This window comes from Bidens hawaiensis, unplaced genomic scaffold, assembly GCF_021521415.1.
Source record: "Bidens hawaiensis isolate Kalapana, Puna unplaced genomic scaffold, B.hawaiensis_p1.1 tig00012472_1, whole genome shotgun sequence".
NCBI lineage: Eukaryota > Viridiplantae > Streptophyta > Magnoliopsida > Asterales > Asteraceae > Bidens > Bidens hawaiensis.
In genome coordinates, this window is record NW_027492020.1 from 269,683 (window position 1) to 292,614 (window position 22,932).

At 34.4% G+C, this 22,932-nt stretch overlaps 2 protein-coding genes across 2 annotated transcripts; both read right to left on the reverse strand.

The window, feature by feature from the left end:
* Positions 1–881: 881 nt before the first annotated feature.
* Positions 882–5,538, reverse strand: LOC143541153 (uncharacterized). Its single transcript, XM_077034049.1, has 9 exons — positions 5,277–5,538; positions 4,582–4,792; positions 4,409–4,499; positions 4,175–4,320; positions 2,945–3,188; positions 2,741–2,845; positions 2,488–2,670; positions 1,672–1,876; positions 882–1,407 (listed from the first exon to the last, which is right to left on the reverse strand). The coding sequence occupies exons 1-9, from the start codon at positions 5,503–5,505 to the stop codon at positions 923–925; spliced, it is 1,899 nt and encodes a 632-aa protein (XP_076890164.1). The 5' UTR covers positions 5,506–5,538; the 3' UTR covers positions 882–922.
* A 9,338-nt stretch (positions 5,539–14,876) lies between these two features.
* LOC143541171 (uncharacterized) lies at positions 14,877–22,676 on the reverse strand. The gene is made up of 20 exons (XM_077034061.1): positions 20,931–22,676; positions 20,759–20,827; positions 20,439–20,675; positions 20,372–20,376; positions 20,239–20,319; positions 19,575–19,685; positions 18,906–18,974; positions 18,541–18,622; positions 18,399–18,458; positions 18,267–18,319; positions 18,026–18,192; positions 17,476–17,644; positions 16,751–16,808; positions 16,616–16,672; positions 16,286–16,531; positions 16,043–16,104; positions 15,743–15,799; positions 15,529–15,622; positions 15,302–15,442; positions 14,877–15,214 (listed from the first exon to the last, which is right to left on the reverse strand). The coding sequence occupies exons 1-20, from the start codon at positions 22,674–22,676 to the stop codon at positions 15,131–15,133; spliced, it is 3,648 nt and encodes a 1,215-aa protein (XP_076890176.1). The 3' UTR covers positions 14,877–15,130.
* Between the last annotated feature and the right edge of the window lie 256 nt (positions 22,677–22,932).

Sequence of the window (22,932 nt, forward strand, 5' to 3'; positions counted from 1 at the left end):
TTAAACAATAACGTTTAAGAGTATGACGACTTACGTGAGTGTATTGTGGTTGAAGCGTATCTCGAATCATGGCGGTTAAGCGAGGGTTATCGAAGTGGCTAAACGGCAAAGCTTCTTGAATCACAAACTTCGCAATACGATCTTGAACTCGATCAATTTGGTATGTAAATATTCCGCCTTCACTATCCATTTGCGTTTGTTGCGAATCGACGTTCTTTTTCAACGCCTTGCAATACGGTTTTTCGATGTGTTTCTTCAAATTTGAATTCGAAAGTGGGTTTAAATAAATCCCACAAAACTTGCACCGAGCCTTCAATGAATGGTCACTCAATTCAACCAAATCCCAATTGCACCAAATATCTTGATTACGATTATGAGGTACAATACGAACGAAACTTGGTTCGGCGTTGGAACCTTGACCAACCGATGATTGTGAGGCAGCCATAACAACAAATATGAATATAGAAGAAGAGAAAACAAGAGATTAGAGAACTCAAAACGTTGTAATAGCGTTTTTTTGTATTTTTTTGCGTTCGGGTTTGCGTTTTGAGTGTTGTGATGAACCCATGACACCAAATACTTATTTATACTAGTAGTGGGGTGCTTGGGGGAGCCAAAAAACGGCTATTTTTGACCCCAACGGTCAAAAAACGGCCAAAAAAAACGATTTCCAACGGCTATATTCGATCCAACGGCTAGAACCGGTTAGGAACCGGTTCCGGATGGTTCGGTTCCAGAACCGGTTCCGGTTCGGTTCCGGTTCCTACCCGCCCCCACTCAGAAATGCAAGAACCGGTCACGGATCATCGGGTTGAATCAAATAGGGTCCGGTTCCTACAAAAAACGGGTAGGAACCGGTTTCGTTGAACATCTCTACTCACACTTTCTCAAAGCAAACAAAGTTTCCAATTCATACATTTCACTATTCTCTCCTAGCCTCAGTAGTGAGTCCAAACCCGAACGGGTACAACGGGTCATAATGCGGGTCACCAACGTTCATCGGCAACTGATCAACCGACTTGAACCAAGTTCGCGCAAGCTTACCCGTGAAACCATAATCACCAAACAAAACATCCGTGACACCTTGACCCTCAGTTCCCGGAAGCCAAGCAGCCACAAGTGCATCTATAGTTTCCACATTCGGCTGCACCACTACAGGCCGGCCCGTGATCAACACGACAACACATTTAACTGAACCACATACCCTCTTGATCGTGCTCGGTCCAGGCTCGGGGATGGTCAGGTTTGAGCTGTCCCCAAAAGTCTCAGCATATGGAGGCTCACCCACCACAACTATCGCGTAGTCGAACTTATTAGAATTAATAAATGCATCATCCGGATTCTCGTTGTACACCACTTGAGTTGTTGGCTCAACTGCAACTTTTATAGCGGATAATATTGTAGTGCCTGCAAGATTAAAACTTTGTGTTCAAGATTTTATAAAGATAATATTATTAGGTGATTTAAGTGCTCAAGATCAAAACTTTGTGTTCAAGATTTTAAAAAGATTATATTTTAGGTGATTTAAGTGTTCAAGATCAAAACTTTGTGTTCAAGATTTTAAAATATTACTCCAATATTTTTAAGTGTTCAAGATCAAAACTTTGTGTTCAAGATTTTAAAAGGATAATATTTTTAGGTGATTTAAGTGTTTATAAGTTGAAGTTGTACCTATAGTAAGATTATTTCCTGAAACGCCTTGCCATTGGATGGTCCATCCTCCACATTGGTAACCAAGATTATCAGCGTGGGAGCCGGCAACGAGTATCTTTGATGCCTTTTTGGAAAGTGGTAATAATGGGTTATCCAAAGACTTACCATTTTTTAATAACACGAGTGTTTTCCTCACGGCTTCTCTAGCTAGATCGCGGTGCTCCTGTTTGAAATAGTTCATGAAGCCAATGAAAGATAACATTTTTCTGTTAAGTTTTTAGTTATATCATATTATCATCAAGGGTGCTAAACGGGCTGTGTTGGCGGGTCCAACCTGACACGGACACAAGCCTTAAAATCGTGTCAAACACGAACCTGAACATGATCACGACCTGTTTAACTATTTTTTTTTTATTTTTCATTTTTTAACATATTTATACGTTTAAAATTTTACAACAAAAACTTACAAACGTAATTAAAACAATTGCATTTTAGTTATATAATCGTATGTCAATTTATGTTTTTAAGTATTAAATATGGGCATAGCTTACCCAAGAATTTACTTGATGCCATAAAGCACATTTAAAAAGATAAAATAAAAAACAAACGGGTTAAACGTGTCAACCCGAGAACCAGGCATGTTGACACAAACCCAACCTGATTAGCTAAACAGGTCCACTGGTTCGTCCCCAAACAGACCCGGACCCATTTATCCTAAACCGAAACCAGAATAACTAGTAAGGTTTGTGTCGTGTTTTCATGTCATGTCAGAAATTCAGACCCCCAATTATCATTGATCGTTTCCAACACACAAATCCTTACTCGGTTTATTACCTGAGATCCGAGGTACTTAGCCATGCTGTAATCAGCCAACGGGTTCTCAAACAAACCCATGGTGAACTTGACCCGTAGAATCCTCTTAACCGCATCGTCTACACTGCTCATGGGTATAAACTTGTTCTTGACTAGGTAAGTTAGACGAGTGATGAACTCTTGGTAGGTGAATCCTATCATGAACTGCAAATGGTTAACATGTTAAAAGACTTTAAAAAGTCAAACCTTTGAAGAATACCACAAGAAAACCAACCATGTCTATGCCAGCATTCATCCCGGCTACGATAGAATATGTGTAGTTAGCTTTTGGAGGATCAGTTATCCTATCTATCCCTTGAAAATCAGATATAACAAAACCCTGAGGTCAAAGTCAAAGTCAACACAAAAGTTTATGACTTGATGCATATTTGTTTAAAAATTGAAGTCATAAAATGCGATTCAAGAAGCAGAAATTTACTCTGAAGTTGAGTGTGTTTTTAAGGTAATCAGTGACAAGGTAACGGTTTGTGTGCATTTTAACTCCGTTCCAACTAGAATACGAGGTCATAATAGCAGATACACCCTTGATGATTGAATCTAAGTATGCTGGCATGTGTATACTAAATAACCCTTTCTCGTCTATGATCGTGTTGCCCTGGTCTTTGCCCAAGTGGGTCCCACCGTCTCCCAAATAGTGCTTAGCACACGCTGCTATCTTTGTTCTGTGCAAAATGAAATCAATGCATATGTTGAAAGTAACCAAAATCTCTTATTAATACATAAAACCTTCTAAATTTTCTAATTAAAGATTTAGATTATAATCATAACAATATTGTCTTTGCAGTCTTAAAGCATTAACTGTTTACGAACGATAGACACAAAATATGTTTGTAGGTTAACACGACTTGTTTTGACCCGTTACCGCCCACGATTTCAGATGTTTAAAATCTAAGACAAAAGTTTTTTCTTTAATCATAGATATTAAAACAGAAGTAAGCACTACATGAAGATCAAAGACTAAATCTTTAAACCATGTCAGCTTTTCAAGATTATAGCAAGTGGAAGACATGGCCCCATATCATTAGCAATTATAGTCTCATTTTTCTCAAAACAATCATTGTTGACCTAAAGTGCATATGGTTGACCAATATGGGCCTAAAGATATCTTTCAGCTATCATAATGCTGGTCCTGATGATATCTTTTAAATTTGTGCGTAGGGGTGTGCATGGGTCGATTTTGTACTCAAACCGAACTAAAAAACCGAAATTTCAGTTGAGTCTTTTTTTTTAAATGCGCGGTTTTGTTTTTTGGGTTTCAGTTTTTCTGTTTTGTTTTGGTTCGGTTTCGGTGGCTTGAAATTTTTGGGACGAAAAGAATTGGCCCAAAAATAATTAAGTTAGGCCCAAATCGTTTGTTAATTAATAGATAATTGATTATTATACATTTTTGCTAAAATTACTTGGGTCATACTGCTTATCATATTCTTATAAATTACTTAAAAGTTAAAATAAACTCGGTTCAGTTCGGTTTTTCGGTTTTAATTACATGTAAAAGTAAAACCAAAACCGATCCAAAACTTCGGTTTCTATAAAAACATAAAACCAAACCGTCAGTTTTTGTTCCGGTTTGGTTATCTCGGTTTCGGATCAGTTTTATCGGTCACGCACACCCTTAGGTAGTTTGTACTAAAAAGGTCAACGAACTTACTGTCCACCGACAAAAGGAACACCCTTTCTTGAACCAGTAGGGATATCTCCTTGTAAGCCCGGTATAATATCAGTCATTAACTTAACAATCTTGGGATCTTCGCTATAACTCTCGTAGCACCGACCCCACCTCGGATCTCTACATACCTGTTTTACAAAAACTAAAATTTATTAAAACGATTGCACCTTTTATGCATTAGCAGTAAAACCATGCAGTAACTTTTATTCAACTTACTGCAATACAAGGTGAAAAAGTATATTGTATGCCAGTGGCTCTAACTTCAAGTGCAGTTGCAGCTCCAATCTTCTTAAGCAAAACAGGATCCCTGTTCAGTTGTACATTATGCATTGAAACTTGTACATTACTAATTACTTGTCAATATGTTTCTTAAAACTTAAAAGACTTGCCTGGTAACTCCAAGACCAATATTATGAGGAAAGATTGTAGCTTTATAAACATTACTATGACCATGAACAGCATCAATTCCATATATCAACGGTATCCCCAAACGAGTCGATAACGCGCCTTTTTGGAGATCGTTGACCATGTCAACCCATGTTTTTGGTGATGCTTGTTCTGCTGGAAGACTCCCTGGTATTGGCACTGTCAAAACACTCCCTGAAAATTGTCACAAAGTTAATAAACATCCAAACCAATTATTATTATTATTATTAATTTATTATTATTACTATTATTATTATTATAATAATAATAATGGTGTCCCGATGATTGAGTGCTATGTGCCTTATGTCCAAGGCTTGATGCAAAACTACTATTATAATAATAATAATAATAATAATAATAATAATAATAATAATAATGGTGGCGTTGATAGCCGAAAGACAAGGGCACATGCACCAATCAGCCGGTGTCCCGATGATTGAGTGTTATGTGCCTTATGTCCAAGGCTTGATGCAAAACTACTATCGAGCCGGGGGTCTCACCGGAAGCAGTCTCTATATCCCTATGGGATAGAGGTAAGGCTGTCTACATCTTACCCTCCTCAGACCCTACCATAGCATTGCTATTGGTGGGATATACTGAGTACGATGATGATGATGATGATGATGATTATTATTATTATTATTATTATTATTATTACCAAGAAAGTACTTCTTAATGATGTCATTTGTTACAACTGATCTATCAGCTTGAGTCATCTGGCCAATCTTTTCTTCTAATGTCATTCTTTTCATTAAATCTTTAATCCGAACACCGATACGTTGTTTCGGATCTTTGTATTTGAAGTACTCAGCTTCAGCCATGGAAGCCCACAAACACATGATCATAATCATCAAAACTGAAGCTTTCCACATGTTCTTGACAACCATTGTGAATTTGGAGTATGATCTTCCTATTTCAAGAATGATGATAATAATTGATGATATTTAAAAAAAAATGCAAAACTTATCCAACATCAGGCTTCATTTTTTAATGTGATTTTAAACTTCAAAACTGACAACAAAGTTGATGGATAAAGACAAATAATTGAAACCAGCACTAGTTTTTGACAATTGGCATTTGATCATAGCAAAACATGAGCTAAAAGACAAAAAAAATCTGGGAAATTAGAATTTTAAGCAATAAATACATGTATTGCAGAAATCAACAATGAAGAATTGAAGATGCCATAAATATTGTGGTAAGCATTTACTTACAGAGATGATGGATGAGAGAGCCTGCAGAGAGTGAGATAACTTATTCTAAAGTAAATTAAACAAAAATGGTCCAAATATATATAAAGTTATGACAAATGATTCTTGTAAGTATTAAATTTATATGTATATAATAAGTTTATGAGTCTTACTTAATATGGATAGTTATTTATCAAAGTGTTAGACCTTAAACAGGAAAACTTTACCCTTTTGTTTTATTTATTACATATTTAGTCTATCTGAACCAATTTTGTACGGATTTTATTATTGTAATATATCAAACACTTTGTTATAAGGTTTTAATTGGAATATTATTGATGAAAGGGAGTGAATTTGTCATAATTGTGAACAACCTTACACGCAAAACCTATATTTAATCTTAATTTAATGTATTATCATGGGAGTACTTAAACAAAAAGAAAGAAAGTCATACTTTAAATGACATAACCCTTAAATCTTCATGATGTAATATAAATATAACATATCCTAATTTATGTATGATTTATTTTTTCACATATTTCTAGCTTTCATATCTTCATTTCATATATTTTTATACATCCATTTAATGTATTTATACTCCCGTTTATTTAAGTAAAAATTTTGGCACAAGCTTGATTTTGGTTATTAACCAAACTAAAAACTGACAAACTAGCCGAATAAATTGAACCGATTACCCAAAAACCGTTTGGTTAATTTGGTTGAGGCTAATAACCGAACCGAATGGCTATGTCATCTAGTTGTAATAATAAAATACCAAAGAGACTTACTTTGCAAGTACACGGTTGCTCTGATGACAATGAGTTGCAAAGCTTAAAGCTTAAAATCTTTATGAGTTGGTGATCATTAATATTTGATTATGGTTATCCATTTAAACATAACGGATTATACTCCTTTACTTTATTTGAATTTATTTTTATTTTCTTAGATTCAGTTAATTCAATTTTATCTTCTTTACACTATTGAAAATGTGTCCATTATAATTAAAAAAATAATATAAAGGTACTTTCACTAATTGTGTGGAAAAATATGGTACAATATTATAGGAAATGAAATACAAATACAAGAAATGCAAAACGAATGCTACACAAATGTAAATTAATCTAATCAAGTGTCTTCAACGATATTCTTCAATAAATTAGATTTCAAGTTTCTCATAAGAGAAACTGTATGTTTTCGGGGTAGATAACAACAGCAGCAACAACAAAAACAACAATAATGAAAAAATCATTTCATAATCTTGTAAAAACGGAAAGAAAAGGGTGAAGGAGGGTCAAATCAGCAACCTCCTCCACGATGGAGGATGTCCATAATAGCACGCATATATAATTTGTATATAAATATATTATATAATCATGTGCTTATCTAGAATCATTGATTGATTGGTTAGCTTTGTTTAGATAAGATTGATATTGATTCAAATCTCAAATATATCGGGATATCTCTTGTATATATAGGAATGTAAACATTAATGAAAGGGACGACAATTTACATTCTCTTATTCTCTTATAGTCCATAACTAGCTGAGAGGTTTACAACTTGTGAACTTATTCTGAAGAAAAATACGTAACTTATACAACACATGACAAAATGATGGAGTGGGTGAAGGAGGTTGAAGTTGCATCCCTTGTAGAGGTGCACGTTTTATTAGCCGAGTCAATTCCTTTTAAGTAGAAGGTGTTAACGCACAATTGGTTATTTTAACCCGACATTGCTAACTGTAGTATGTATAATTGGTTAAATTGTTATTGGATCGCTCTTCAAAAGATGGGATTAACGGATTACCAAACTCCCGTGACTTATTTTTAAATTTTGTGGATTACTTTATTGTACAAGACAAAGTTGAAGGACAAATACTATTGACTAAATAAAAATGAGAAAGAAATGTCTTGTAGACTTTTGGGAATTAAAAGGTTGTTTTTAATTTAAAAAATGGTGGTTTAAAAGTTTAAGAAATAACTTGGTGACCGAATATTTTATGGAAATTTGACTATTTGTCACTTTACTAAGAGGCTGTTTAGCAAGTACTGAACCATTAAGTGTTAAATCAGTAAGATGTCTGAATGGTTAAGAGGCTCTGAACCAGTAAGTGCTGAACCAGTTAAGTCTGTTTGGTTGGACTTCTGAATAACTATGGAAAATGACTATTTTACCCTTCTGATGTAAAGACACCTTCAAAGTATAAAAAATGAAGCAAAAAAATCACCATAGTATGAATTATGAAATAATTTATTATAAACAACATAAATGAAACATTTTTCTTTACAAATGTTATACATTAAAAAACAAATTATAGCCGGTTATTTAACTATCAACTTTAGAATAGAATCTACCAAACACTTTCATATATAAAATCAAAGGTTGGATCCGATGCCAAAGTCCGCAGCAATTAGCTCAATTTGAACATGTAGCCATTGACATCTAAGACAAACGATACAAAAATTTGTCAATAAATCTTAACATAAGTTATGAAAGTAATACATAGTATCTCTGTTAAATCCATTTTAGTAAGAAATCCCATATCACCATATGTAATACATATAGGAAAAATACATTACAATATCCATTTTAAACGCAACAAACCTTGTCATAAGGAGACTCATAGCCAAAGTAGATATCTAGGAAACGAAAGCGTGCTACTAATGTAATTAATATGACATTCACACCTGCGTATACAACACGAAAAATATACATGAACAGTATTATTGGGCGGATGTTACCGGTGGGATGTGCATGTTTCAATATCGGCTCGTTAGCAACGCTTGAAAAAGATAAAAAAAAGTAAAAAAAAATGCAGCAGGCCCGTTTAAAAATAAAAACAGTACCAAAAAACATGTTCATACCAAAAAACACTAGGCGGTTTTTTTTCTTCTGAAAGCTTGAAACCATAACCCATTTTAACAAAAAAAACTCATCTGGCTCAAGTTGAGCCCAAGCTCGTTTAACATACAAAAGCTCCAATCTGGCTCGTTTCTCATTTAGTTAATTTTATCCTGGTTTATATATATATATATATATATATATATATATATATATATATATATATATATACCGGGCTTGTTGGATAAACAAGCTTGTTTTTAGGCTCGTGTTGACCCAAGCTCATTTAATTTTAAAAAGCACGAATCCGGCTTATTTAACATTAGTTATTTTTATCACAATTTATATATAACAACTATTATACAGAAAATATATACTTCAAACATCATATAAAAATTATATAAATATTGGGCTCGAGCTCAATAAGTCGGTCTCGTTTATTGAACAAGCTTATTTGAGGCTCGAGTTAAGCCAAAGCTCGTTTAACTTACAAAAGCTTGAATCTGGCTCGTTTATCATTTAGTTAAAATTTTCATGATTTATATATAATAATTACTCGTGTTCAATTATGTTCGTGAACCATTCGTTTAAAACATTAACATACGAACATAAACAAACACGAGCAGATTCATATATGTAATTAGTAGTTAGACCATCATCTAAATTGGAGTTTTAAAAGTAGGAAAAGTCCATAATATAAAAACTCACACTTTATCACTCCAGTTGCTGCTCCACTCAGTTAGGCTATCGCGGACTCAACAAACTATATTGCAACAACACAATTTTGAGAAGAACCTGCTCCAACACTGATGATGCCCTCAGCGCCGAGGAACATGTACTAGGGTGTATGTGCGACTCGTTCAGATCATGAACTAGAACAAAGGAAAGAGAACAATGTTCGAATATCAATGATCAAATAGGATATAACGGAAAAACAAACTAGATTTCCTATCTAAAAATGGATGATATCCCTTTTATTTTGTATGAAATTTATGGTTTCTGTTGGTGTAAATCCACTCACCTCAATTCAAAATGAGAAGCAATTCTCCATCCCATATGTTGGGAATGAGAAGGAGTATCATCAACAGCTAACCTTCGTCTACACTGACAAATTTAATGAACATTTTCTATATCTGAAAAAGGCAAAGCAGAATAAAGCAAACAAGAGGCAAGTTTTATCTTAAACAGAGGGATATCGACACACCATTAACCATACAAAACAACCGGCATTTCATCGAGCAACTTTCGTGCGCCCAAAGGAACACTATTTAAAGGCCTAATTTCAAAAAACCAACATCTAATTTCTATAGACTATGATACATCATATATATTCAGTGTAAAACCAACAAACTTGTGTATTAGATTGACCATAATTTTTTATTTCACTTACATGTTTTAAAACAATGAAATTTACAATATATTACGGTTGTATAAAAAACTAGTTAACCAAACACACATATGTCTTACCCAATCAGACATGAGGCTCTGAAAGTCTAAACAAACTAAGCATGCAAACCAACAGAAAATTTATCAAGCAAAGCAACTAAAAAATATTATTTAAAGCCCCGACTGAATTGTTTTGTAGCTTTTTAACGCATATTTATATAATAATAAAAGTGGGAGTGTTGTGTTTCCAAATTTGTTCCTTAATGCTTATATTATTGTACCCTCTTTGTTGTGATGCTTTTTTTTTTATTATTTATTTTTACTTTTTTGGTTTTATATTTTTAGCACAAATAATTTTCATAGTTTACAAATATGTCATAATATTTTTTAGTTTTAATCCTTAACATTTTTTACTTTCAACTTTGGTCTCATATACTTTTCATATTTTACGATTTTTTGTTAACATTTCGATCTAAATTTAACGAGTTAACACGTTGCAACGCGTGTGTGTGGTTCATCGTTTTTATGTCCATTTTCCAAACAGTCCTGTCACAACGCATAGATGTTAAGTTGACTTGGTTATTTTTTTTTCTATATATTAGGCTTCAGTCTAATTTTACGACGCAAATGAGCGTGTGTGCTTCAACATTCTTTGCGTCTACTTTTTGTTCGGTTTTCTTAATGGTTAATGAAAGTTATTCGCCGTTGGTGATGGGAGAGTGACCGAATGCAGTAATGGTGGTAACTTCATGCTTTCGAGTTGTGTAAACACACGATTTTACACCCCGCCGCAACGCGGGTGGTGTTAATAATAGTTTTGTTTTAATTCCTAATAAAACAAAATAGTACCGGGGATTAATAACGAGAACTATACATCTAACCGTCTTACAAATATTTAGACTAATATGCATTTTTGTAAAAGTTGGAGAACAAACTTGCAATATGGTCAAACATGGATATCATTTGTGTAAATTTCTCTTATTTAAACCATAATTAAGGATTATATAATGCAACCTACTACAAGAATTACATACAAAATAACAAAATTTTATAAAAACAAAATATTTATTTATATAGTTGAAATTCAATACTTAGCGTCACAAAATGATATATAAGTAAATTGACGAGCCATTGACAAAAATGAGATTTGAACCCAAGAACTCCTCTTCTTTTATATAAAGTCTTTAGGTTAAAAGTTAAAACTTATATATTTTTTCGTACCATTTGATGGGTTGAAAATGAAGTCTTTGGGTTAAACTTATATATTTTATCATAACATTTATTTTGAATTATTTATTTAATACCTAATGCTAGTTATTCAAAATAAAGCATTAAAATGAACATATGACTTTTTGACGCATACAACATGATATTAACCTTTATGAAATTGAAAACGTTTTTTCCCCAAAAAACTATGAACTTAAATACTTAAAATGGAATGATGGGACTCAATGAACCCACGATGTCATAAGCGGGTCATGGCCTCCTTGTATAGATATAGTTAATAATTATACGTTATAGTATATGCATATAAAGAGTTCATTAAATAACTTAGAAGGTACTTATATGACTTGAATACATCTGTTTAGGTATTCAACTCGTTTTGGTTTGATATACCTCTCAACAATTTATTATTTAGAGCCGTTCTAATCGTAAATGACTACATTTATTTCACAAATTACCTTCTCTACTATCTTGTGATTAATGTTGTGAAGACATCATCTTGAGATCCATCTAACAGGACAGTTCCATACGAGTCAGCTTAGTAATAAACTAGACTCGATCGTTTTCCCATCTTACCAAGTCCAAGTGACAAGTGACCGTAGGTGACGACAGTGGCACCCCCACCGAGGCAACCTAATGCAACTTCCGAAATCATGAATGTTCCAGGGTTCAGTTTTTTAGGCTTACGATCCTCCCACACAACTTGAGATCCTCACACACCATTTTTTTTTCATATACGGCTCGTATAGGGCTATACGGCCGTATAGCACCTGATCGTGTCAGTTTGCGTCTGATGTTGTCGGTCATCGTTTATAGTTCCTCGTATAGGCTTATATGGGCCATATAGACAATTTTTTTGAAACTTTTTGATGACCATATATTTAATATATGTGATTTATGATTTTACCATCATACGTAGCCATCATCCAGATATATTATCTGACTTGCACCATATTTTTTTTATCAGTTTTAGCTGTTCTCCTTTTTGACATTGCCATGTGTTGTTTCACTTATATAGAATTACTAGTTTGAGGCCCGTGTATTACACGGTTAATTATTTAAAATTTTAAACTTTGACCATTAAGTGAAATACAGTCAACAAACTGATCATATATTGTTAATACAATTACAATTAAATTAAAATGACAGAAATTACATAAGTAAGATTACACAAATATGTTACAAATAGGTAAAAACTTCCTTTTACACTACATTTGTGATTGTATTAGTATGTATACATTGTTTATCAAAAATCAAAATATTTAGTCCATAACTGCTTGTAACTCTTAATAAAGTAACATATATGCCTGCTTATAACTCTTGATATAGTCATATATAATTGTCCGTGTGACAGAAAAGGTTCTCCAAGTACAACCAACTCTAGATAAATGATAATATATATCCATGATATTAATAAAAAAATATTCATACACATAAAATATCATAGCTTTTAATCAGTTAATATGATGTCATTTGAGAACATCTGCTCATGTTTATAAAAAAAAACATGATAATCCCAAAAACCATATACCTGAAGATATAATCATCCTTAGAATCATTACAATTTGAAATTGATTGATATTGATAAATTTGTCGTCATTAGTATTTTGTGTATAACAAATGTTTAATTGACTTTATATTTTACAACTAAATATTGTATAATCAAGCAACATAAAAACCGAAAATTTAAATATAACAAAATGATTTGTTTATTTCATATGAATGTAATTGCCAAGAAAATGAAAAATACATACTAACATTAAAACCATGTTCAAATAGTAGTGATTATTTTGAGTTAGAAGAATATTAGAAGATTTAAAGTTGCATAAAGTGGAGTTAGTGATTCTTATTTATAATCGTTGAAAGTAGGGCTGTCACTTTTATCCGTAACATGAAACCCAACCCAAGAAAACCCGTACCTGAACCCAAACTAACCTGGCCCGAGAAACTCGAACCCAAGAAAATACTAACCTGAACCTGAACCGAAGTAATCTGTGTTGGTTCTTGGGTCCGAATTGTAGGTTTCGGGTCTACCTGAAAACTTTTAGTTTTAAAATCATATGTACTTTAGGTATTAAAGGCTAAGCCTTAACCGCTAACGTTATCAGGATTTAGTCCAAGTCGAATGTTCTCATTCCACATATTATGAATCGAATGTTTATTATTTTTATTTTGAATATAAACAATAATAAACAGTTTAATTAACACTTTAAAATTCACTAATCATCTCTTGTCAATCCATATGGAGAATACTTATTATATGTAGTAATGGATTTAGTTGGAATAAAACTTATAATTTTAATAGCATTTATTGAAATGACTTAAAAGGTAAGGACCATTTATGAAAATTGGTTGAAAAAAAGATGAGGAGAGCTATGAGATTGACAAGTGGCAAAAATGGTAGGCTTTTATTAGAATAGATAGATGTTTTATATTGAAAAGTTGAATGATATGATATTTTAGAATAAATAAATTGTCTATTAATACTTACATAACACGATTGGCTAAGTAATTTGTAGTTGTACCCTAAGAACATTCGTTTAAGATTATATTATGTTAAACTTTATAATAGTCCATATACATAGTCTATACGGGTCGTATATCACTATATAGCTTGTATAGGTTCGTATATTCGTTTTCCGGCAGCGATTAACAGTGGTCAAAAGGCAGTCTGAATTTTCCTGCAAATGTTTTCTATACGGTCGTATAACACTGTACGACCGTATAGGTTTTATGGTTTGTCAGGAGCAATACGAGCCATTTAATGCTTATACGACTCGTATAGGTCTATACGGTCGTATAAGCTGCAAAAAGTTGTTTTTTTGTCCCTTGTCAGCCATCCGTACCATATACGGCCCATATAGGCCTATACGAGCCGTATAGACATGTGAATGTGGTGTATGAGGATCACATCCCTTTTTTAAACATAATTACTTTGCCAAGTCTACTCCGTACTTTAGAGTCCAAATTGTGGGTTCAATTTTTCAAAAACCGATCCGTCATGACACTAACCTAATTCGGTTCGTTTTCACCCGTTCCAGATTAAACCTTTTTTTTAATCTACTCATCCCGCACTGCCCATTCTGGCAGGCTTATCTTAGACCCTTAAATGTGTAACAATCATCATATCTTGCAACTTTTGGTCCCCCATTTTAGAGTTCTATCTTTCACACAATTTTCACTATCGAAAGCCATGTGCGTCTCATTTCTCTACAATTTCCTTCATTGACGTTGTTAGATACAAGTTAACTAATGGGTTATAGAGTTCAGCTTATTGATATACAAGTAAAACGGACAGAGCCCATAGGGGGACGTTTTATGCCGTGAGGTGCCACGTCATCATAGGGGCCCTTTACAACAAAAAGGTGTAGTAGTGGATGAAGGCCATGGCCATCCGTTTAACGTCTACAAAATTTTAAAAACTTAAATCATCAGTGTAAATTTAAATATCGGGGGCCATTTGACAAAAATTTATAACATACTACAATGTTGAATACACGCCAAATGCTTACTATCAATCGTCTACAACTGATCAATTTAAAGAAAAGATACTAAAAATAATCATTATAAGTTTATAACTTGAACACGTTCTGGAAACGATCATCTAAACTAGAAACGGTTTGTTGCGTATATAAAACTTTTAATTGTATGACAAATAAAAACCATAACTAATAAAAGGTATTTCTACAATCTGGTTTATAAAAAGTTTCACCTCTTTTTTAAAACCATGTTTTTCCTTGTTTATTTGCACAACCTTTTAGCTGCTATTCTGAGCGTCTATAAAATAATAAAAGAACTTTATATGTCTCTCCCGATAATTCACAATCCGCAGTTATGCTTTGCAAGGCAGAAGAAAAAGAAAGTAATCATAACATTAAGTCGCACGCTTCAGTTCCTTCTCTAGCATTGATGTTCCCTTAAATATTGTCAGCTGAACGTCCCTCGCATACTCAGAATACTGTATATCCACGAAAGTTAAATATTATATATACCAACACATTTATCATGATATAAAGTTAAATATTTATCTTTGCTTTGCACTAACCCGCTCATCACTCATCTTCCGGAAACCAAGTTTCTTAGTCCATATCGACTCGGCTTCTTCAGCAGCGGGAAGCACAAGGAGTTGAACACCCAATGACAGTAGTAACTCTTCAATACTAAAGAAAAGAGCTTGAAAATACCCCTGTGCGTACACAGCATTTAATAAGCCTTTTATTTGTACCGACAAAAAAACAAAACAGAAAACCATCTAGTCAGCAGTGTATTCACCTTCCCTTGATGTTGTCTACTTGTAGCCACTAGTGGGAGCTCGGCAACTTCCCGCCCAAATACTCTTAGGAGACCCGCGGATACAACTATTGCTCTGCACGTGTATGTTTAAAAGATGGTTCAAAAATAGCAGAAGATGAGTATAAGTAGACAACAAAACGGAAGAGTTTTAACAATAAGAATAAGAAATTAAAAACAAATAAAAGAAGTGTACCCCGCCATTAGAACGACACAATATATTCCTCCAAACTCTTGACCGGATATGTTTCTCCTGCATAAAAGCAAGTCATCATGCTTAATGACATGCGTAGTTACTCATTAAAAGAAAACCAGTAAAACAGAGGTAACTAAAACATACATTTGAAACTAATAAAGAAATTGAAGTTAAGTGGTTGATGAGCCAGATTAAACTTTTTGAAATATTTCTAGGTTAATAGTGGCACTATTAACCAAAGCTAGCCCAGGTGCTTTTAATATAATAAAAAAAATTACATCACAGAAGAAGAAAACTTACCCATATACCATTACTGGTATCAGATCACGCCCAGATTTTGCAACAATGGGATCAAAGCACTCCTGCATATGAATACCACGTAATTTTAACAAAAACAAATTTCTAAAAGTAAATTATAAACAAAAAGCAATAGATGTAGCTAAGAGATGGCATGAAAATACATTAACACATAAATAAAATACACACACCAAGCCAAATTTCAAATAACCATATAACAGTAACAATAATAAAAGAAAAACATACCCGGAAAATGGCAGCAGCCCTTGACAGCAGTGACAAATGTTCAGGAAACCGACTTTTTCCACTTAACATCCGCCACCTAATTTCATTTGGAGCTCCACTAAAAACACCTTTCTCTATGTGTTTCTTGTTAATTGTACTCAAAACCGAACCTGAAACTACAGTTGCTCCATTGACAACCACATCTTGGATAGCGCTATGGATCATATCACAGTGATTGCAACAGAACCATTTATCTGAAGGGAGTGCCTGGTTACGGTTAAACATATAAGATTTCATATTGAGTTACCTAAAACACATCAATTGTTCAACTATAAAAATATTGTAACTTACCTTCAAATCACATCTGCCACTCTCTCTTAAGCAGCCAACATGGTATTCCTTCTCACACTAGACAGTAGGAAACACAAATGTTACAATAATAGAACAACATGTAAAGAACATTGGTATGATAAAAATCATGCATACTTGATCACATAACATCACTGTTCGATCATCAAATTCAGCAACACTAAAATCCTGGGCCCTGATAAAAAGAACACTAAATTAGATCAGTAAGCTTAACGCAAAGTTCACAGCTAATTAAGAAATAGACCAGAAGCTGAATAATAAATTAAGATAACAAAGATAATTAGACATTATTTAACATGAAGGCCATCCAGATACGGACTCTTTGGACTTTGTTACTGGAAGTATGCTCTGTAAGCTTCACCCTTGACAACACAATAATTGAACAATGCCCAACTTGAATTGTTGAAATGATGCAGAATTATGTATGAGGAAGTATTAGGATGACCTAAAATGCTAGACTCCATTGTATATCTATATTTGATAGATTACTTAACTTTGTGGATATCTAACATGTTTCATTTCTATTAAACTCCAAATATAATATCTATAATGTCAACCAATCGATCATATTCACTATAAATGAGTGCAACTGTAGTGTTTCTATTAACGTCAAGTGAACAAAGAATGCATTCCTAGAAAGTGAGCATAAGCATCACGGTTGATAAAAATGGTGTATCCTTAAGAAACCAGCACACCTGAACCTTACCAACCTAAATTACATTCACATGATGTTAACATGTTGTTTGAAATCCTGCTGGAGCATTGATACTAGCAACATTAACATACAAAAACAAAACTATGACCAGATGAGAAAAGATAGATTTGAGGTGACATGCACAAACCTACAAATAACACAACCACCAGTTTCATATTCTCTGGCTTTAACAACCCGGGTCAGTCTGATAACAATCGGTCTGAACTCTGCAGCAGCTTTTCTACCAGACCCAGCACTGTCTCTACAATACGGACAGTGCCAACCTTCAGAAGGAACACCCTCCAGACCCAAACAAACTGCAAGCTAGAAGCATGCATATTAGTCAAACGTTGTGAAGTATATATTAGTCAAATGTTGTGAAGTGTATATTAGTCAAACATTCTTCAATGTCTTTAGCACGGTCAATTAGTAGATGTCAAAAAAAAATTTAAAGAAGAAACACCCCAGCCTGCTTTGAATACAGAAAATTGCAAATCTGCATACAAGCACACAGAACGACACATGTGTATAAACGATTTTTAATGCACACTAAATCATGAAACAGATGTTTATTAAAAAGTAAAACTATGTTAATTACAGTAAAGAAGAATTTAAATAATGGCATCTTGTTGACATAAAGAACATAACTAGAATAAATAAGAATGCAATGTTATTGTAATGAATAGATAAAGGTCGACCTGCATGGAAAGCACGAGGGCACCCATCACAAATAACCAGTTCTCCTCTATCTCCACATACTGCACACATATCATCACTGTTGCTGGTTGTGATACTTCGACCATTTGCAAGCAACATAGCTATATCATGGAGTGCAAGCCCATTAGGAATACAAATATGGCGATAACTGCACATGAACAGAGCTATTAGAATACAGTGCACAAGAATCCTATTAGAACTTGCTTCCAAAACATCACTCACGGTTGACGTTTGGCAGCCCATCCAGCATGAGCTTCAAACTGTGAAGGACTGATCTGTCAAAATAAGAAAATAAATTTAATATCAGAGTAACAAAGAAAAATTTATGTTCAAAAAACCAAAAATAATGTTTACCTCGGTGTCACAGTGACTACATACTATACCATTCCCTTGCTTGTAGCCATCGAGTATTTTCTGCAAAGTTATGTTTTGTATCAAAAATTACAGATGCCAAATATAAATAGAATGTCCAATACTTGATTTAAACAACACTCACCTTCCCTCTGGCATAATAAGCCAATTCAGTCCCATCTGGAAGCCCGTATGGCATAAAAAGTAGACGATGCAAATCATTATCCCTGTCATCATACAGAAGAGATTTTCTGAATGAAAATGGTAAGGCAAGAGAGTAAAAGCAATAAGAAACAAAAGCAAAGCAAAAATACATGTTCACACGCGCCACAAAATGGAACTTGAAATTTTAACTTAGAGCCCTTGGAGTTGAGTGTAAGCTAGTACAAGTTACATTAGCAAATAAGATATAAAAAAAGTGGTGGAAACAACCAGTGTCAAGCAGCCATTCCCATATTCATGTCTGAGTGAAACTTTGTAACAGATTATGGTATTAAAAAAACAGACTACCTTTTCTTATGGCCACCTTCAGAACATCGTTTAGTTTTAACAACAGTGCTGGATGTGTATGACTTTGGTCTGCAAAATAAATGTAAACTCAGCTAGAAGATATGCATATATATGCACAGATACATATATGTGTGTATAAGCGATATCAAGAAATCAGCCATAAGGGAAACTTTTTTTTCATTTTAACTTTCATAGACATGCAAGCAAACAATGAGGAAAAGGAACAAAGAATGAGTAGAGCAGGCCTGAAACACATTGTATGAGTCCTCTCTTGCATCCGATGCAAGTTTTCAGTCAATATATTTTGTTTATGAACACATTGTACACGAGTTAATGTGTGTGAACATTTATACAAATTGACAAAAAAGGAGAAAGAGGGACCTAGTAAGCAGGGAATATAAGATTGACACAAAGAATATACAAAGCTCCATTCAACAATATGTTCATAATCCTATGTGAATTGCATACTTCTCAGTGTCAATCTCTCTCTCCATTGTTTTGAAGAGATACACCTCACATCCAACAGAATCTATGTATGCAATATATACATGTTTATATAGACATTGATGCATATATATGCACAAACACACACACATGCATTTAAAGAAGTGTTGTGGTTTGCATGTGTGTGTGAGAACACAAAAAAAAAAGAATGCAGAAAGAGCATACTTCTTAAACAGGCATTTCCGCTCTTTCAAGGTCTCGTTAACAATTGTTTGAGATTCCGAAGCAAAACTAGGATAACAGTAGTATGGGCTAGAACCATCTTCTCTCGTATGGCTGGTGCAGCAAAGAGAAACAATCAGAATTTTATTAAGTCAGAGATCTTTATAATTTTCATTCCCATCTAATGGCATTTACTATAGTCCAACAGTAATCAAGATAAATGTCGTCTAGCAATAAGTCATCAAAGAATGAAAAATATATATATATATATACACCCCACTATATATAGAGTTTTGGAGCCGAGGGTCTCTCTGGAAGCGGCATCTCTATCCCGCGGCATCTCTATCCCCAAGAATAGAGATAAGGCTTGCCTACATCCCACCCTCCCCATACCCTATGAATAGTTATTTGTGAGATTTATTGGGTATGGCGCCTGTTGCATAGTGCAAGAACAACATAAACTCTGTTTGTTCAATTCAATTTACATCATACCCATAAAAGAGAAAACGAACTAAGACAGAACGTATCACAAGGCTTTAAGTTGTATATTGACTACAAATACACATTAAAACATGTGCATAAGAAACAGAAGCTTGATTATATTTTTAGCCTGGGAGCTTGATTAAATACTATAAAAGTATAAAAACTTGTGAGAAACGTCATGTACCTTGCTGTTGAATGGTACAGATTCATAAGCTTCATATGATGGCTGTTGTCTATCTTATCCCTGTCCATGTGTCTTTGCAAACTCCCTGCAAATTAAACAAAATGCAAACAAAATTAAAAAATCAAGTGATAACTTGATCTTTAAATAGTTCAGTATCCAAACCATGTTTTATGCTACCAAAATCATTATCATCAATATGCCTTAAGTCCACAAATAAATATGATGTCATCAGTGTCACCTTTCCAAACTTGGAGAAGTTCCTCATTGACAGATGAACCAGCTACGTTTTTTATTACTTCATCTACCATGCTTAGAGGAGCAGTATTCATTGCCTGAATTATACTGTAAATCGGTTTTCCATTCTCCAAAAATATGTGATTATTAGGGTGCCTAGTTTTCCCACCAGCATGTTCTTCAAACTCTTGAGCACATAGAACCTGGTGTATATCATTCAACCATTAGAAAATGTAGCAGTCCAATACCAAAAATACATCATTTTGAATACACAAGAAAATCTTACATTAGCAAAATTACATGTTGCACAGCCGCATAAATAGCCACAATCCTTAATTATTCCAATAAGCTCCCCCTGTTATTATGCAATGAATATAAATGTGCCAAATTCTGTTATGAAAGGTTTTAAACTAAAATATTGTTAAATACCAAAATACATATGCAAGTATGCAACTTACAGAGGCGGAAACATAAGTCACTTTTGCTCCATCAAGAAACCCAGTTGATAAGAGCCTTTTAACAGTTGTAGGATAACCGTCAGGAACAACATTCCCATTAATACTTTCCATATTGGTAGGATGTTGCCAAGAATCACCAGGATTGTGTAACCCTTGCTCACTAATATGGGGTAACCTGTGTATCTTGCGTGTCCCATTGACAAAAGCATTGCTTGTGCACTTCAAAGCAGAAGCAGACAATTGATTATCATAGTCTTCCTTCCGTTTGCTGAACTTAAATGTAATTTTCCTGATACCAGAAGAAGTACTAGCATGCTTTGGAACCTCAATTACAACATGAGATGTTGACACCATACCATATGTATCATTTGTGCCATGTTCCTCATGGCTTGAGCTCGCCTCACAGCTTGAGTTCCCAGAACAGGCCGATGTAATTTCACCACAAACAACTTGGTCTTTCATTACTAGCTTCCCATCTGGTTGGCTGTTAACAGTCTGAAAACTTGAAAAATTATCACGAGGAGATACATTAGGGTTTGAAACCTCAGAACTTATATCATCATTCGAAGCCTCCTTGGTGCAAATATCTATAACTACCTCATTTTGACACTCCTCAATAGACTGATCAGCGAAGATCTCCAGTTTAGTACCATTCAATGCATGTGTCGTCTGATTGATTACAGAAGGCTGTATTCCAGTATCATTCATAGACTCTGTTGTCTGCTTCTTTTCATCAACCTCTAATTCCATATCATCCAGACATACTTTGACAGGTTGTTGAACAGAAGGCTCAGGTTCAGTCTCATTCAAAGCCTCCATGGTGCAAGTGTCTATAACTACCTCATTTTGACACTCCTTAATAGACTGATCAACAGAAATCTCCAGTTTAGTACCATTCAATGCATGTGGTGTCTGATTGATAGCAGAAGGCTGTACTCCAGTATCGTTCATAGACTCTGTTGTCTGCTTCTTTTCATCAACCTCTAATTCCACATCATCCAGGCATTCTATGACAGGTTGCTGAACAGAAGGCTCAGGTTCAGTCTCATTCAAAGCCTCTGTTTGTTGAATCTTGCCACAAGCATCAGTTTCCATCTCGTTTGAATATTTTTTGGCAGGCTGCTCAATAGAAGACTCTGCTTCAATGCCACTTTCAACCTCTGTTCTCTGCAGTCTAAAATGACTCTCTTGATCAATCTCATTCAAATACTCCTTGACAGGTTGTTCAATTACAGGCTCTAATTCCACGCCATTTGAAACCTCTGACGAGTGCTTCTCACCAGAAGGATCTAGCTCCATGTCACATGAACTTTCTTTAACAGACCGCTCAATAGGAACACAATCCAAACACTTAGCCGCTTGCTCAATCTCACACATCTGTTGACTTGATCCCTTTAAACACTGTTGAACAGACTCCCCATCAGAAGAGTCCGGCATATTGCCATTTAGATCTTCTGTTTGCCTTCTACCACATGGCACTAGTTCCAATCCGTTTAAAGAATCTTTAACATCCTGCTCAACACAAGCCTGAGGTTTAATAACATCCAAACCCTTTATACACAGCCTGTTACCATCCGCTTCATCCTCAACAGAACTCTCTTTCACCTGCTTTTTAGCCACAGGTTCCATATCCGAATCACCATTTACCCATCGATAATCACGCTTTTGCTGATTTTTCTCATTCACCATTTCCCCACCATCACTCACCACCGCCACACGTTCCACACACTCCTCCCCTTCTCTCATCCTAAACTCACCCCTCCACAACTTCAAAAACTCAAACACCACAAAATTTCACAATGCATGAAAATCAACAAGCCGCTTAACCACAATAAACCAAACATAAACCCTAATTCCTAAATTCGGACTCAAAACCTCACTAAACACTCTCTCAAAACAACTGAACTACCTCTAACACCAATTACACAACACTCCAACACACTCCTCTCATTAATCAACTCAAACTCAAGAACCAACTCCTTCCGAATTCGATACTCAACGA